At 38.1% G+C, this 13,441-nt stretch overlaps 1 protein-coding gene across 7 annotated transcripts in view; it reads left to right on the forward strand.

Annotated features, from left to right (window-relative positions):
• The first annotated feature begins 4,123 nt into the window (after window positions 1-4,123).
• LOC124111995 (transient receptor potential cation channel subfamily V member 5-like) overlaps window positions 4,124-13,441 on the forward strand; it is a 49,371-nt gene continuing 40,053 nt past the window's right edge. For 4 of the 7 annotated variants that reach the window (XM_046471949.2, XM_046471947.2, XM_046471951.2 and 1 more), the window contains exons 1-4: window positions 4,124-4,232; window positions 6,549-6,681; window positions 7,316-7,452; window positions 7,993-8,061. In XM_046471949.2, the coding sequence (XP_046327905.2) occupies window positions 6,563-6,681; window positions 7,316-7,452; window positions 7,993-8,061 (325 nt within the window). In that variant the 5' untranslated portion in view covers window positions 4,124-4,232; window positions 6,549-6,562. Of the gene's footprint in view, window positions 4,233-6,548; window positions 6,682-7,315; window positions 7,453-7,992; window positions 8,062-13,143; window positions 13,153-13,358; window positions 13,374-13,441 lie in introns of all 7 variants that reach the window. The other 3 variants (XM_046471952.2, XM_046471953.2, XM_046471954.2) reach the window with 3 other exon arrangements.

The following is a 13,441-nucleotide window of genomic DNA, read 5'->3' on the forward strand; positions in this document are numbered from 1 at the left end:
TGCTAATTGGGATTGTTCACTAGCAAATATATTAGCAAATCTCGCCGTGGGCGCTTATTAGAGCGGGGCGCTTATTACGTCGAATACGGTAGATTAAAACACTATTTAACATTTAATATATTGAACAAAGTAATACATACATATACACAATGATTCGCATGTATCACATCTAAATCTGTACATTACAAAGCCTTTTAAAACATTCTATAAGTAACACACTTACACCCATATTTTAGTGATAAATTTTGATTTTTTACTTTCCCTATGCAGATTTAAATAATTAGACGTAACCAACATTTATATTGGATTACCCACACTTAGTTTACTTATTATAACACTTTAAACATACTGTATTATTTCACTACAACACAAGATAGAGATTATATCAATTTAACTCATCTGTTATAACTTTATGTCCTTGCTGGTCTGATCAGTTCTGTTAGTTCATGTGCTGAGAGAATATGCAGTGTCATCAAAGCATGCAATTCAACAACAGGTGTTCGCTTGGCAAATCAGCATATGAAGTTCCTGGCCCTGGGTCAATTAGTAGGCAAAACAGGTCAGATACGCTGTGTTATCGTTGACTGATGAAACTAACAACTAATTATATATGATAAATATATGTAAAAAACATGAAATGAAATTAAAACAAATAAATACAAATTCTACATCGGCCACATAAACAAACATTAGTGAGTGAGTCGGGTTTAACGCCGCTTTTAACAGTATTCCAGTTATATCACGGCGTGTCAGCTTAATGTGGGAGGAAAGCCTAAAGTGATGCAGGTCTCAGACGTTTACCACTTCGGTGAAACCCACGAGCACGGGTATGGTGCTAACAAACCTAGAAACATAATCGGGGCGAACCGGGTTTCGAACCCACAATCATAGGTTTCTGGTGTGCCCAAGGGACGTAACTCTTCACAGCGAGTCGCGGCGCCTTAAACGACTGGGCCACCCGTGTCCCCTAAACAAACGTTACAAGTCGGAACTTTCCAAAGGCCAGGTAACGCGAGTTGCCTTGTGTTCTATATGGTGGCCGAGAGGGGACATCGCTTTCTCGCTTTCTCGCTCTATCGCTCTATCGCTTTCTCGCGGTATAGCAATATTTCCTCTTGGCCACTATATGGGTTGCTTTACGATAGAAAGTATATACGTAAAACAACATTAATGAATTGTTAAACCTGACCTCAGTGGGGGGAGGGGTTTTAATCATAAAAGAGAGCTGAGATTTTTCCAGTCACATTACAAATTATACATATGGACAGAATGTTGAAATTTTCTCACTATCTACTTAACTTAACTTAACATAATTTAACAGTACAGATATGGGTGCTTTTATAACAATCCACGTATTTCTGCGTAAAAAAGAAATTTGATTGATTTATGGCCCTATTTAGGAGTTTTATTGGATCCCCCGCCCCCAGGCCAAGTTATCAAAACAAATAGCAAATAACACCGCTCATTAGCGCTGAGTAGTACGTACTTCCTATAAAACAATATTTTTCCCCTAAAAAACACGTTTATATCAATGTTTATTCTGTTTGCGGAGTAGATGTCATCATAGTGGAAGTCCTCACCCAAGCAATGGTAATACTACCGGATGTCCAAATGTAATTTCTAGTTTGGGGATGACATATTGTTCTCAGTAACCGTAATGTGGAAACAGATAGTTAATTCGTTTTATATTCAAGTTGGGATTTCCGCTGTTCAAAGTGTGCAGTGAGGCCGTCTTATCAACAGTAATTTCTGAGACATAAATGCAAAGTATAATTGATTTAGTCTACTCTCATTTTTTTACAGTTATAATTAACTCTAACGTTAATATTCAAGATTTACAGTACATACTATTCAAAAGAAGTTAAAGAACACCCGATTCTTTCATATGACTATGGTTAATCATTAGAGAAATGCGATAGAGCGATAGAGCGATAAAGCGATTATTTCTCATAATGCCGTACATTAAAACGGTTTTTGCTGATATTTAGTGACCCATTCCTGTAATTCTCACCACTATTTTGCTTCTTATGATTAGATTTTTTTAACATCTTGTAGTAGATAAATATATTACAAAAGTTTACAAAAGTACACATATCAACTGTGGTAACGCCACAGCGATGGGGCAGTGGGGTAACCTTGTGGTTAAAGCGTTCGCTCGTCAAGCCGAAGACCCATTTCGATTCCCCACATGGGTACAATGTGTGAAGCCCATTTCTGGTGTTCCCCGTGATATTACTGGATTATTGTTAAAAGCGACGTGAAACCATTCTCACTCACTCACAGCGGTGTTTATCAAATTATTATATGCAAGTTCATATATTAGTAGATTTGCACAAGACAAGAAACACAATTCAAGTCAAACATACATCAAATGTCAAAAAGAATATTTACGGACAACAGTATACTACCGAAAACAAGTTATAAAACACCCAAAATTATAAGATTGTATTTTTGCAAAACAATCAGCCATGACTAATGAACCATAATCTTCTTAACTTCTTTTGAAAAGTATATATTTAGATTTCAACCTGATTTATTTGGGGCGTATTGCCATGATCTGCCACATTCATACAACTGAATAGGTCCATAAATCAATCAATTACATTTTACGCAAACATATGTGGATTGTTTTTAAATGAACTATGCAGAACTATACAAAGATCCACTACGCCTTTGCCCATGTAACGTTATTTAGGGTATGTGAATGTTATTTGTCGACATGTCTAGGAAACAAGTGTGACAGATAGTTGTATGGTTTGTTTCCAGAACAAAACATCCGTTCACTTTGTCTTCCTGAAACAAATGGTACTCAGTTATGCGTGGTGAACTCGTGCCTCATAGATATGTTTAATCTTTAATTTATGTGCGTGCCATGGACTCAATCGGGTGTAGTTTGTGGCTTGTTTCCAGAGCAGATCAAACAATGAATATCGCTGACTGTAGCGTTAAGCAACAAGAAACAAACACGCATATATCATACTTTCAGTGAAAGCATAAACAAATCAACCGACCGATCGATCAATCAATTATCGTTTCTAGGCCAACTGACACAAATCCGTACAATCATAATTGTACATTTTTTTCGCATCAAATACTGTCCTAGTATTTTTAAAATTGTTCCAGTTTATCCTTTAAGTTCGTTGTTATGTACTTTAGTGTTTCACTAAGGGGAGTCCCTTATTCCAATTGCGTAGGTCGATGCTCATGATATCAATCACTGGATTGTCTGGTCCAGAATCGACTATTGACAGACCGCCGTCATATTGCTGAGTGCGGCGTTAAACAACAATCAACCAACGCTAGGTGCATCAGAACCTAGGATAGCATGTGTTCGATTATTTTTCCATAGGTGTATCAGCATAATTATTCGTGCTCGTGGGTTTCACCACCAATGTGATAAACGTCTAAGACCTGCATCATTTCTGCAACCCCCCCCCCCCCCCCCCCCCCCACACACACACACACACATACCAAGCTGACACGCCGAGATATAACTGGAATACTGTTCAAATCACAGTCTACTTCAGTTGTTCCTCTGATGTTGCCATAGCAAAATATTACATTGATCTTAGTAATGCATAGTTCACTGCCATAGAATTCCCGTATCCTGTTCAGCCCGTGTCCTTAATTCCTTTACTTAAGACTGCTGTCACAATCTAGGCCTAATCTATAACTCGTAAGGTGTGACGCATATTTTCTTCTTTTTGATTTTAAGATCAATAACATTGATTTCTTTGTTGCATTAAATATTTAATCCTGTCCAGATAATAATATTTTAAGAATATATGTATGACATATATATGTCCACTTCTCCACATATCGTAAATGTTTACGAGTTATTTGAAATGTTAAAAAATCCAACGATAAAACTTAACATTGGGGAATTACAACTCGGCATGTACTGTTATAGAACCGTCTGTAGGGATACATATCAATAAATAGGCATGCCTGAATGGCACTTTCGACAATTAAACAACAATGTGCATTGATATATTGCCTTTATTGATTGACACTCTTAGAATGATTGTATATGGATCATGTACACAATTACAGTATTGGTAAAGTCCCCAGCCGCGAACATCAAACGGTGCGGCCAGGTGCGCGTTGCCATGAGCGACGAAGGTAAACCCGACAACTAAGATGGCGTCCGTCAGTAGGCACGCGTTGTGTTTTACCTGAGCAAGTGCGTACACGCAACGTCTTTGAAACAAACAGGATATAATGAATTTTAGGTAGGTTTTTATGAAACATTAGAGAATCAGGCAAAAATCTGTAATTTTTCTGTTAAGTGGTATTCACAAATATGGACGTACGTGTCTGTTCATTCGCATTCAGCGTTGTCACGAATGAAAAAAAATGTTTACATTCAGATCAATTGTTTTCAGGTCTTTTGTAAATGATAACTGAAAGATTGTCCAACAAATAATAGATATGCTAATCTGCTATAATTACTACTAAACTGCCCGCACAGCAGCTTGCACAAGCTGTCCAGTACAGGCATAAAAGTTCCTACTTAATTGATACTGATAGATATGCATGGAGGAATACCTTCAAAATTACTACTGATTAATTTTACATAAGAGGCAGGAATAGAAGCAAAACAACAGACTGTGAATTAATTATTTGTTATCTCTCTTGATTAATAGAAGACTGTATTATGATACCAGCATTGATAGGAGATAAACCTGTGTTTTCAATGTAGAGCTAGGTTACCTGTAGATTTAACAGTGCTAAATTTAAAACTTGTAACTCTCACGCTGCGCATTCAATTCCGAATTTATTTTAGTGTGATTGAATCTACAGGTAAACTAGTTCTACATTGAAAACAGGTTCATCCTGATTATGTTTCTAGGTTTATAAGCACCATATCTTGCTCATGGGTTTAACCAAAGTGGTAAACGTCTGAGACCTGCATCACTTCGTGCTTTCTTCCCACGTGAAGCTGACATGCCGTGATATAACTGGAATACTGTTCAATGCGATGTTAAACCCAACTTACTACATTGAAAACACAGTAGGTTTATCTCCATTCTACTATGACACAATTCAATGTGAACTCTTTGGTGTTAGCCATGTTATATTGAGTGAATTTAAGCGGGAAGGGTTGTGTCAAATGTTTTGGGTGGGTTGTCAAGTTGAATTAACCACTTAACCACTCGAACATTGTTTTGAATTTACCAAATTCATGGTAGATTAAGATTGACCAGACAATATCAGTACAACTTCCTGACTCAAAGCCCCAAGGACTATCAAGATGATGTCAAGTTGTCCATAGTTCAAGACAAGTGCCGACATCAAACCATATAGTTGTGGAGTCTGCACAGAGTGTAACAAGGTTTCAATGCATATCTTTCTTTTCTCCAAACCAAAAGATTTTTTTGGGTGTTGATCTTAATTCTACGTTGAACTTGGAAAATACTTGATGCTGATTGGTCAGTCAGATGTTTGAAATCACAACAGCTCATTTGATGGCTGACATGTATTTCTTTCTAAAAATATTGTCGAAAGGGCTTTTTGAAATAATTATATGTACAATTATGGGTCACAAAATGCAGAGTTGCAGTTACTACAATATTGGAACTATGTGTGGCAATACATATTAGTCGGAAAACATGTTAGAAATAGACTAGGTCTGTGTCACAATTAGCAGTTAGACGTAATAATAGTGACGTTTGCATGGTGTAGAGTCACCGATGAACTTTGTTTCATGTAGGCACTGTTGTAGCGGTGCTACACACATTCAGTGCCTCGCATATATATGTAATTGAAGTATAATGATGTGAAAATATGTTTCTGTATATATGCCAATACCTTGCTTTAAGGGTATTATTGGTGTTTCTCTAATCCAGATTGACAACCTAAAAATAATTTGGACTCAACCAAGGCTACTTCACTCAATGTCTTCAGTAACACCAAAGTTTATTTTTTTCATAGAAGAATGGTAATAAGCCTATTGTGTTTTCAATGTTGAGCGAGGTTACCTGTAGATGTAACTGCGCTCAAGTTAACATTTAAAATCTCATGTTGCACATTTGATTCCAAATCTAACTTAGCACAGGTATTTCTACAGGTAACTTACAGCTCAACTGTTTGTTCTTTTCTTTTTTAGTCTTTTCAGTTTTGTATATCTACAGTAATGAATTGGTAACAGGGATATAGCTGGGATTTGTAATTTAGTGCCACAAACAGTCAAATTAGGGAAAAGGCTTTTGATTTGTCCCTAAATTGGGAATGTCTTATTTGTACCATTTGTTTCAAATATCAGAGGTTGCATCCAGTGAAATAGTGTTAAACTAAGTAGTAAAGCCCTTTTCTTTCTTGTCCTGATATATGTGAAATATAACTGACCTGTTCAAAATTAAAACATTTATTTTAGACCAAGTTTGTTGCAACATTTGCACCAACATTTGCCCTCAATCATGATGTCAGATATCTCCCTCTGAGAATGCCTTAATATATTCCTGGGTAAAGACAATAATTATGCCAAGGCCATCTATAAGACTGACAATGTATAAAAAGAATCTGAAAGGTGATTTCCACTTTTGCAGGATCTTTTTCTAGGATGGATCGTAAGAAGAAAGGTAAATCTAAGATAGTTCCATCTGAAGAGTCTGACAGTCTGCAAGGCCTCAGTAACCCAGGCTTTGAAATGTCCAGCAAGGGAGGAGCCAATAACCTCAGGTGAACAGAACTAGTGAAATAGGCCAGTGTTTTGACATGGTTGTTGTGATGTCAGTACAGCACGGGAGTACAGCATGGGAGTGTGTTGCTGTTACAAAGGCTAAACTGACTGGGAAAGACTTCTCCCAGGCCTGTGGCTAATACTGTGACTATTCATGTTGTCTTGGTATGATAACTCATGATGAGTGACAGTCATCTGTTATGTGTTTTTTAGCCATTGTGGCTACACAATCCACATTTTATGTGTCTCCTTATGAGGAAAAAGGAATGGTAGATATTGTCTGATTATTGGATCAGTGTCCTCCACTGCCATCTGTCTCTTTGTATCATAATATTGTTAGGGGGTACAGGTGGCCCTGTCAACTAAAGCGCCACAATTCATTGTAAAGAGTTGCCTCCCTTTGTCGTAACAGAAACCTTTGATTGTGTGTCTGAATTTCAGATTGGCCTTGATTGTGCTTTTAGGTTCATCAGCACCATACCTATGCTCATGGGTTTCAACAAAGTGTCAGACATCCTAGACCTGCGTCACTTCAGGCTTTTCTCCCACATGAAGCTGACACATCAAACATTCAAACTGCATTAACCAAACATACTCACTCACTCATAACATGGTTAAATGGTTTGTTTGTAGTACCTCAGCCAAATTCCGAGAACTTTCCCGAGAGGTGACAGAGAAATCTAATGCCCTCCACGTGATCAGCAATGTCAAGCAAGCGGCCTCAAAGTGGAGTAACTATATAGCTAGGAAAAGAATTCGCAAGCCAAACAGTAAGTGTCAATTCCCCTCCCTTTGTAGAAAGTAAGAAAGTAGAATGTTATGTCAAATAGATATATTAAACTAACTTTCCTGAATCAGAAAAAAAACATACACTTTGAGATCAAATGTGAGGCTATTATTTCTGATTTTTTCCCCCATAAGTTCAAATGTGCCTCTGGTCACCCAGCAGGGAATGGGTACCCGATATGTGAGGTGGATGTAAAAACCTTCCAGCGCCCCTAGGCAGCCTGGTTTGTATATTCCACAGGGAGTTGAGAATGATACTTGGAATGCAAACGGATCCACTGGTCGGGAAACAAACAAAACCGCATTTGAGCAGATACTACCTGGTAGTAGTTGGTAGTAGTTGGTAGTACCTGGTAGTACCTGGATACCTGTATATAAATGTATAATATAAGAAAAAACAACAGCCTTGGTCACAATTCCAGGAGTGTTTTCAGTGTGAAACAAAACCTAATATACAAACGTTTTGTGTTGGTGGGGGTAATCCTGTAGATGCATGTTTTCTCACAAATCTACTTATGATATAGACCCAAATGATACCATAGAGATTGAACACGGTGAACTCCCTAAGAGAAAACTTGTCAAATCCCAGAGACGTAAGTAGCTTCTATACTAACAACATGGGAAATAAAAGTTCCAGGATTTTGTCAGAGAACTGTCAATAGTTTTGAAATAGGAGTGTTACAACAGTGATTCATTTGAAAGTGGTCAATAAACATTCACATTAGAAAGAAGAACTTCAATCAGATAAAGTTCTGGAATTTAGAGTGAGACTTGGCTTTTTTCAGTTTGTCATATAACACTTTATCCTATGTAGCCTATCTACCACAAGCCTCCATACTCTTAAATCATTGGCTTTTTTGACAATGAATTATATGAAGATATTCACAAGGGCATCATCATATGTAAGTGACACAGATAATCATGTGTGTTGCTCAGCTAGGATATGGAATTGTGCCCCTCATCCTTCTCCCAGCATCCAAAGTATGTGGACAGAGCCCAGCGTTCTGTGGTGTCTCAGTGTGGCATGATGGCTTGGGATGTTTGTGTTTGGGGATCCGGTGATGTCATGTTTGCAAATATAGAGGGTTGTTGATTCAGCTGTCTGTTCATAACGTCCAGTTGTTGATGATGAGTCTGTCCGGTGCATGCTGCTATGTGACAGAAACTTAGGGAATGGGGTCACTGTTTTAGTAGACATTCTACTTCAACTGCACTGCTATCCAGAACATATTAAAAATAATATGGATACTATTATATAATATAAAATATTAACATGTAAACATGTAAAGTTTGCTGCAGATATGACATAGGGACAGATTTATCTGCTACACTGAGATACGTTCAGCATACTGACAGATGTGGGGAGAGTCATGGAGTCATGGAAGAATAAAGAATTTTCTTAAGTCATGGTAAAATTTCACTTTGTCTGATCACATAGCAGTACCTTATTTAAAGAGACATCTGAAACCAAGAAAGAATTACTGGAATGTCTATTGAAAACATAATTGATGACCGTCCCAACTATTTTCTTCATTGAAATGGCTGTGGTAGATAGTTTGATACAAGGTAACTGATGTGATGTTTGAACTCATATCTACTGAACACTACAGATCATATAGCCTAACACAACAAACAGTGTGTTTGATTTGTGACTTGGAAAAGCAGATTTTGTAAAAGTGTTTTTACTCCACATTAACAATGCACAAGTATGTGATTTCAATACAATAGAATAACTTGACATTTCCGAGCTCTCTGTATATGTCTGTCAACTGTTTTGTTCTGAAAGGTTCAAACATCATCATTGAAAGGATGTGATCTTAGGATGTCGGCTGGTCTATATTCAAAGTATTAAACTTTTCCTAAGATGGGTACTAAAATCTAGATTTAGATGATGATAATCTAATTTTCAAATTGGGGAAAAAATGGCGTTAGTGTGCATTCTTATTAACTGCAATGCAAAACTGACACCACAGAAGCATATAGGGAAAGCACTCACCATGGTAACAGTTGGACTGTATAGAGGAAAGTATTGAATTTAAATATTTTAACCTCATACAGATAAAACATTTATCTGATAGCAAACATTATTATTTCTATGGATAAGTGTGCTGATGAATATGTTTGCATTTATGTATTTACCTCAAATTTCTAATGTCGTTCACCGCTATATAACCATATACACTGAAAGGCTAAAGAAACGTCACTTCTGAAAATACTGATAAAACTTAACAGACACAGGCAGTTACATGTTCTGTGGTCAATAAACTCATTTAATGTTCTACTTTTTGTTGCCTTAAAGTCCATTTAACAATTGAGTTTAAAATGGAGTGCTTTGCACAAACGCAGCCTACAAAAGTGCAATGGGACTCAGTTGCGGAAAAGTCTTGTCAAAAACATAATGCACGTGCATATCGTGGATGGTATGGGTATAAAAGACTGTTAAGCTGGCTTTCGTTATTTCGATTCATCAGCCATGCCAAGATTATCAGGAAATGAGAGACAACAAGCGATCGGAAGACTGTCAGCAGGCCAGAGTGCACAGGTTGTTGCAAATGCATTCAATGTCATCGTCAGAACGATATCACCAGAAAGCATCAAAATTGGTGTCAACAGCAATGGAGAAGAATCATCTTCACTAATGAAAGTCGCTACTGTGTTTCAACGGTGGATGGCCGAGTCAGGGTCTGGCGAAGGAGGGGCGAACGTAATGCTGATGCTTGTGTTATGGAACGAGACCAGTGGGGCAGCTCAAGCATCATGGTTTTGGGTGGAATCGGACTGAACCAGAGAGTGGGACCTGTGGTATTTCAGAATATTAGTCCAGGCAGGGATAATGGCATCACAGCTCTCCGCTACATTGACCAAGTCCTCAGACCCCATATCATGCCTTTTTTTGCCCGTCATCAAAACCACACCTTTCAGCAAGACAACGCCCGTCCCCACACTGCCAGAGTCACCAGGGATTCCTCCAGCAGCACAACATTCAAATCATGCCTTGGCCTGCACTCAGTCCGGATTTGAATCCCATTGAACACTTGTGGGATGAGATCCAACGCCGACTCAACGATGTACGCCCAAGGCCGACAACTGCATCAGTATTGCGTGTAGCGTTCCTGAGGATATGGGCCCATATCCAAATGGCCTTCACCAACAGGATAGTCCACTCCAGGTACAGGAGATGTGTGGCTGTAGTCAACGCCCGTGGTGGCCACACCAAGTACTGATTTTGAACCCCCCAGCTGTGATGTCTTCTGGTGCCTCCCCAAATTCACAATTCGCAAAAAACAAACACTGACTTTCTCCTATGTCTTTACTTACATAGATAAGCATTTGAAAATAAAGATATTTAAATGATACATCCACATGACGTTTCTTTTGCCTTTCAGTGTATTAAAATGCAGTGACATTAAGAAACTTGTCGGCGCAGTAACTGTTCCCTTTTGCACTGACCTGTTGTAAAGTGAGAATTAATTCCTTTTTTGTTTGATATATAAAGATGCATTTTTGATGATTTGATTTATGGTCTATGTTTCTTGGCACCACTGCTTCATATCAGTGATAGGTCGATATAAACTATGTAGTAAAACACTCCCAATTCGTGACAATTAAAGTTGCGCAGTGAACACAAACGCATATACCAGCAGACATCCTTGATCTAAAAATAAGAAATATGTATATGCATATGGTATTTGTTCTATATAATGCATTTAACATTTGAATATAGAAGTGATGATCACATTTAAAGGCAGCTTGATCACATTTAAAGGCAGCTTGGTCTGTTTTGAAAGGAAAATGCTAACATATTAATATAATGTATGAACACATGCTGAAATTTGGAGTGCTCCGTTTGGAATCAAACAGCTCAAGGTAGCTTTACTACCCAGTTACCCCACCCCCTATTCCCCGACCCTACCCGGGTACCCAATATAGGTCTCAAGAGTTGGGAACAATATGTCTGAAAGGGGATTGTTTTACCGCAGCCCTGGCCAAAACGATTTAGACACCTGTATCAAACGATCAGATGCGTACACTGAAGTTGACTGAAGCTTTATCTTTACTCAAACATATACAAGTAAAAAAGAATGTTTGCATCATCAGAAAGTAATGCGAACATTAGCGACTTGTAGTGTAACCACTGAGCTATAGTAAGTTTTTTTCATGAAACAATATGTCACGTGACCATCCACGGGTACGGGTAGTCCTGTGGGTACAAGGGTCCTACTCAGGACCCACCCGACCTGAGTACCCGAGCTAGCTGTCCCAGCCCTATTAGACAGCTGTTCTGAGCTGGGTTTTACAGGTTTTCTGTAGGCTAACTTCTTTTGGGAAGATTCTGTTACACAGTTAGCAGTATTGACAGTCAGAGCTACTTTCCACAACTGGTGATGGAAACAGTGCATATCATTTCTACATGTCGTCATCGCCTCCTGGTCCTTATTCTCCCACAATGCCTGACCCACCCCATCCCATTCCACCCAGCACTGCACACACCACTCAATTCTTGTGGGCAATGTACCAGTCCTTGTGAGAGGTCAAGGCGGTCTACAACCGACTGACTGTTATCTTTACAAACAAGTGATGACTGTCATGATGCCGATTTCTCTTCCTCCACCTTAATTCTATTCTTTGTTTGTCAATTTGAATTTCTATTCATTTTAACTGTCACTTGGTTAATCTGGAGAGAATGCAAAGGAGAAGTTGGGTGCTTTTCTGCCAATCTGATTAAATAAACAAACATAAATTCATTCGGGAAGTAGTAAGTCAGTTGCTAACTCATTCCCAATACGCAGGAATGGCGTTCCCAACTACCATATATATATGTCACTATATTTGGGGTTAGAGGTAAATTTTCGAAATTCTTGTAGTGTCCGCCTGTCCACTGGTGGCAGCAATGATACGAAAATGTCACACGCTGGGAAAGAGCTTTGCATGGTTTATACGAAGGAAAGATAACTCTTCTGCTAAAGTCAAGACATTCCAAACATCCCTAGGACTCTTATAAAACCAGGATTTGTTACCAGAATAAAGCCAAATAATATATTTTGGCATTAATTGACCTGCGCAATAATTAGAACCATTTGTTCACTGTGTATGACAGGTGTGAATTCTGACTCCATATAAAGCCTGTTGTGACGTGGCCAGCATGGGGTGGCACTGTCGCATAGGTGGTGGAAAGATGGCGTCTGTCATCCACAGGACATTGGTCACTGTGGCACCTCACTCATGCAAGTCCACATGTTCTCTTGATTATTTATACTGGAGTTACAGCAACTATGATTTTCAGCTTTTATGTTATTCCTTCCTGACTAAACTAATGAATAAGACAATGCCTTGGAATTGTGTGGCATAGTCTTGAATTATTTGGATAAATTAGTATGAAGTAAGGCTGGTTAGGCTGAAATGGTTATTGATAAACTGATATTGACTGTATTAAATGTATGAGAAATAGGGACCTATCCTGCCCTGGAAGCTCCACAGGGAATATCCCGAGATCTACAATGGGGTTTATGTCCATATTCTCCTTCCTCAAATCAAAACTATTACTGTGAATACTAAATAGAATTCATCCACTGCATGGTGTACTACAAGGATACGCTATTGCAGCATAACCTTTTAGCTGCAAAATTTAAAATTTCTCAAATTCATGAATAATTTTCTTTTCCATTTTATTTCAGAGGAAAAGGGTAATAATACTTTATAAGAAATATAATCATTATAAATGAAAAAATAAATAATTATTATCACATATAAAGACAAAGTGAATTTGCTCCAATTTGTTTTGCATTTTGAAAATATTTTTGTTTAGTGTTTGTCTTCATTTTTGTAATGAAATGCCTCAACTAGCATGGCAAGCCTACAATTTACCCTCTGTTCCTCAATGCATAACTAGAGAGAGTCGTTTATGGTATGTATATCCTGCCACTCACAAGTTTCTTCAGGCACACACATAGCTGAACATTCATATTATTCACT

This window comes from Haliotis rufescens, unplaced genomic scaffold (genome assembly GCF_023055435.1).
Source record: "Haliotis rufescens isolate VD_foot unplaced genomic scaffold, xgHalRufe1.0.p SCAF_2, whole genome shotgun sequence".
In the NCBI taxonomy this organism is placed as follows: domain Eukaryota; kingdom Metazoa; phylum Mollusca; class Gastropoda; order Lepetellida; family Haliotidae; genus Haliotis; species Haliotis rufescens.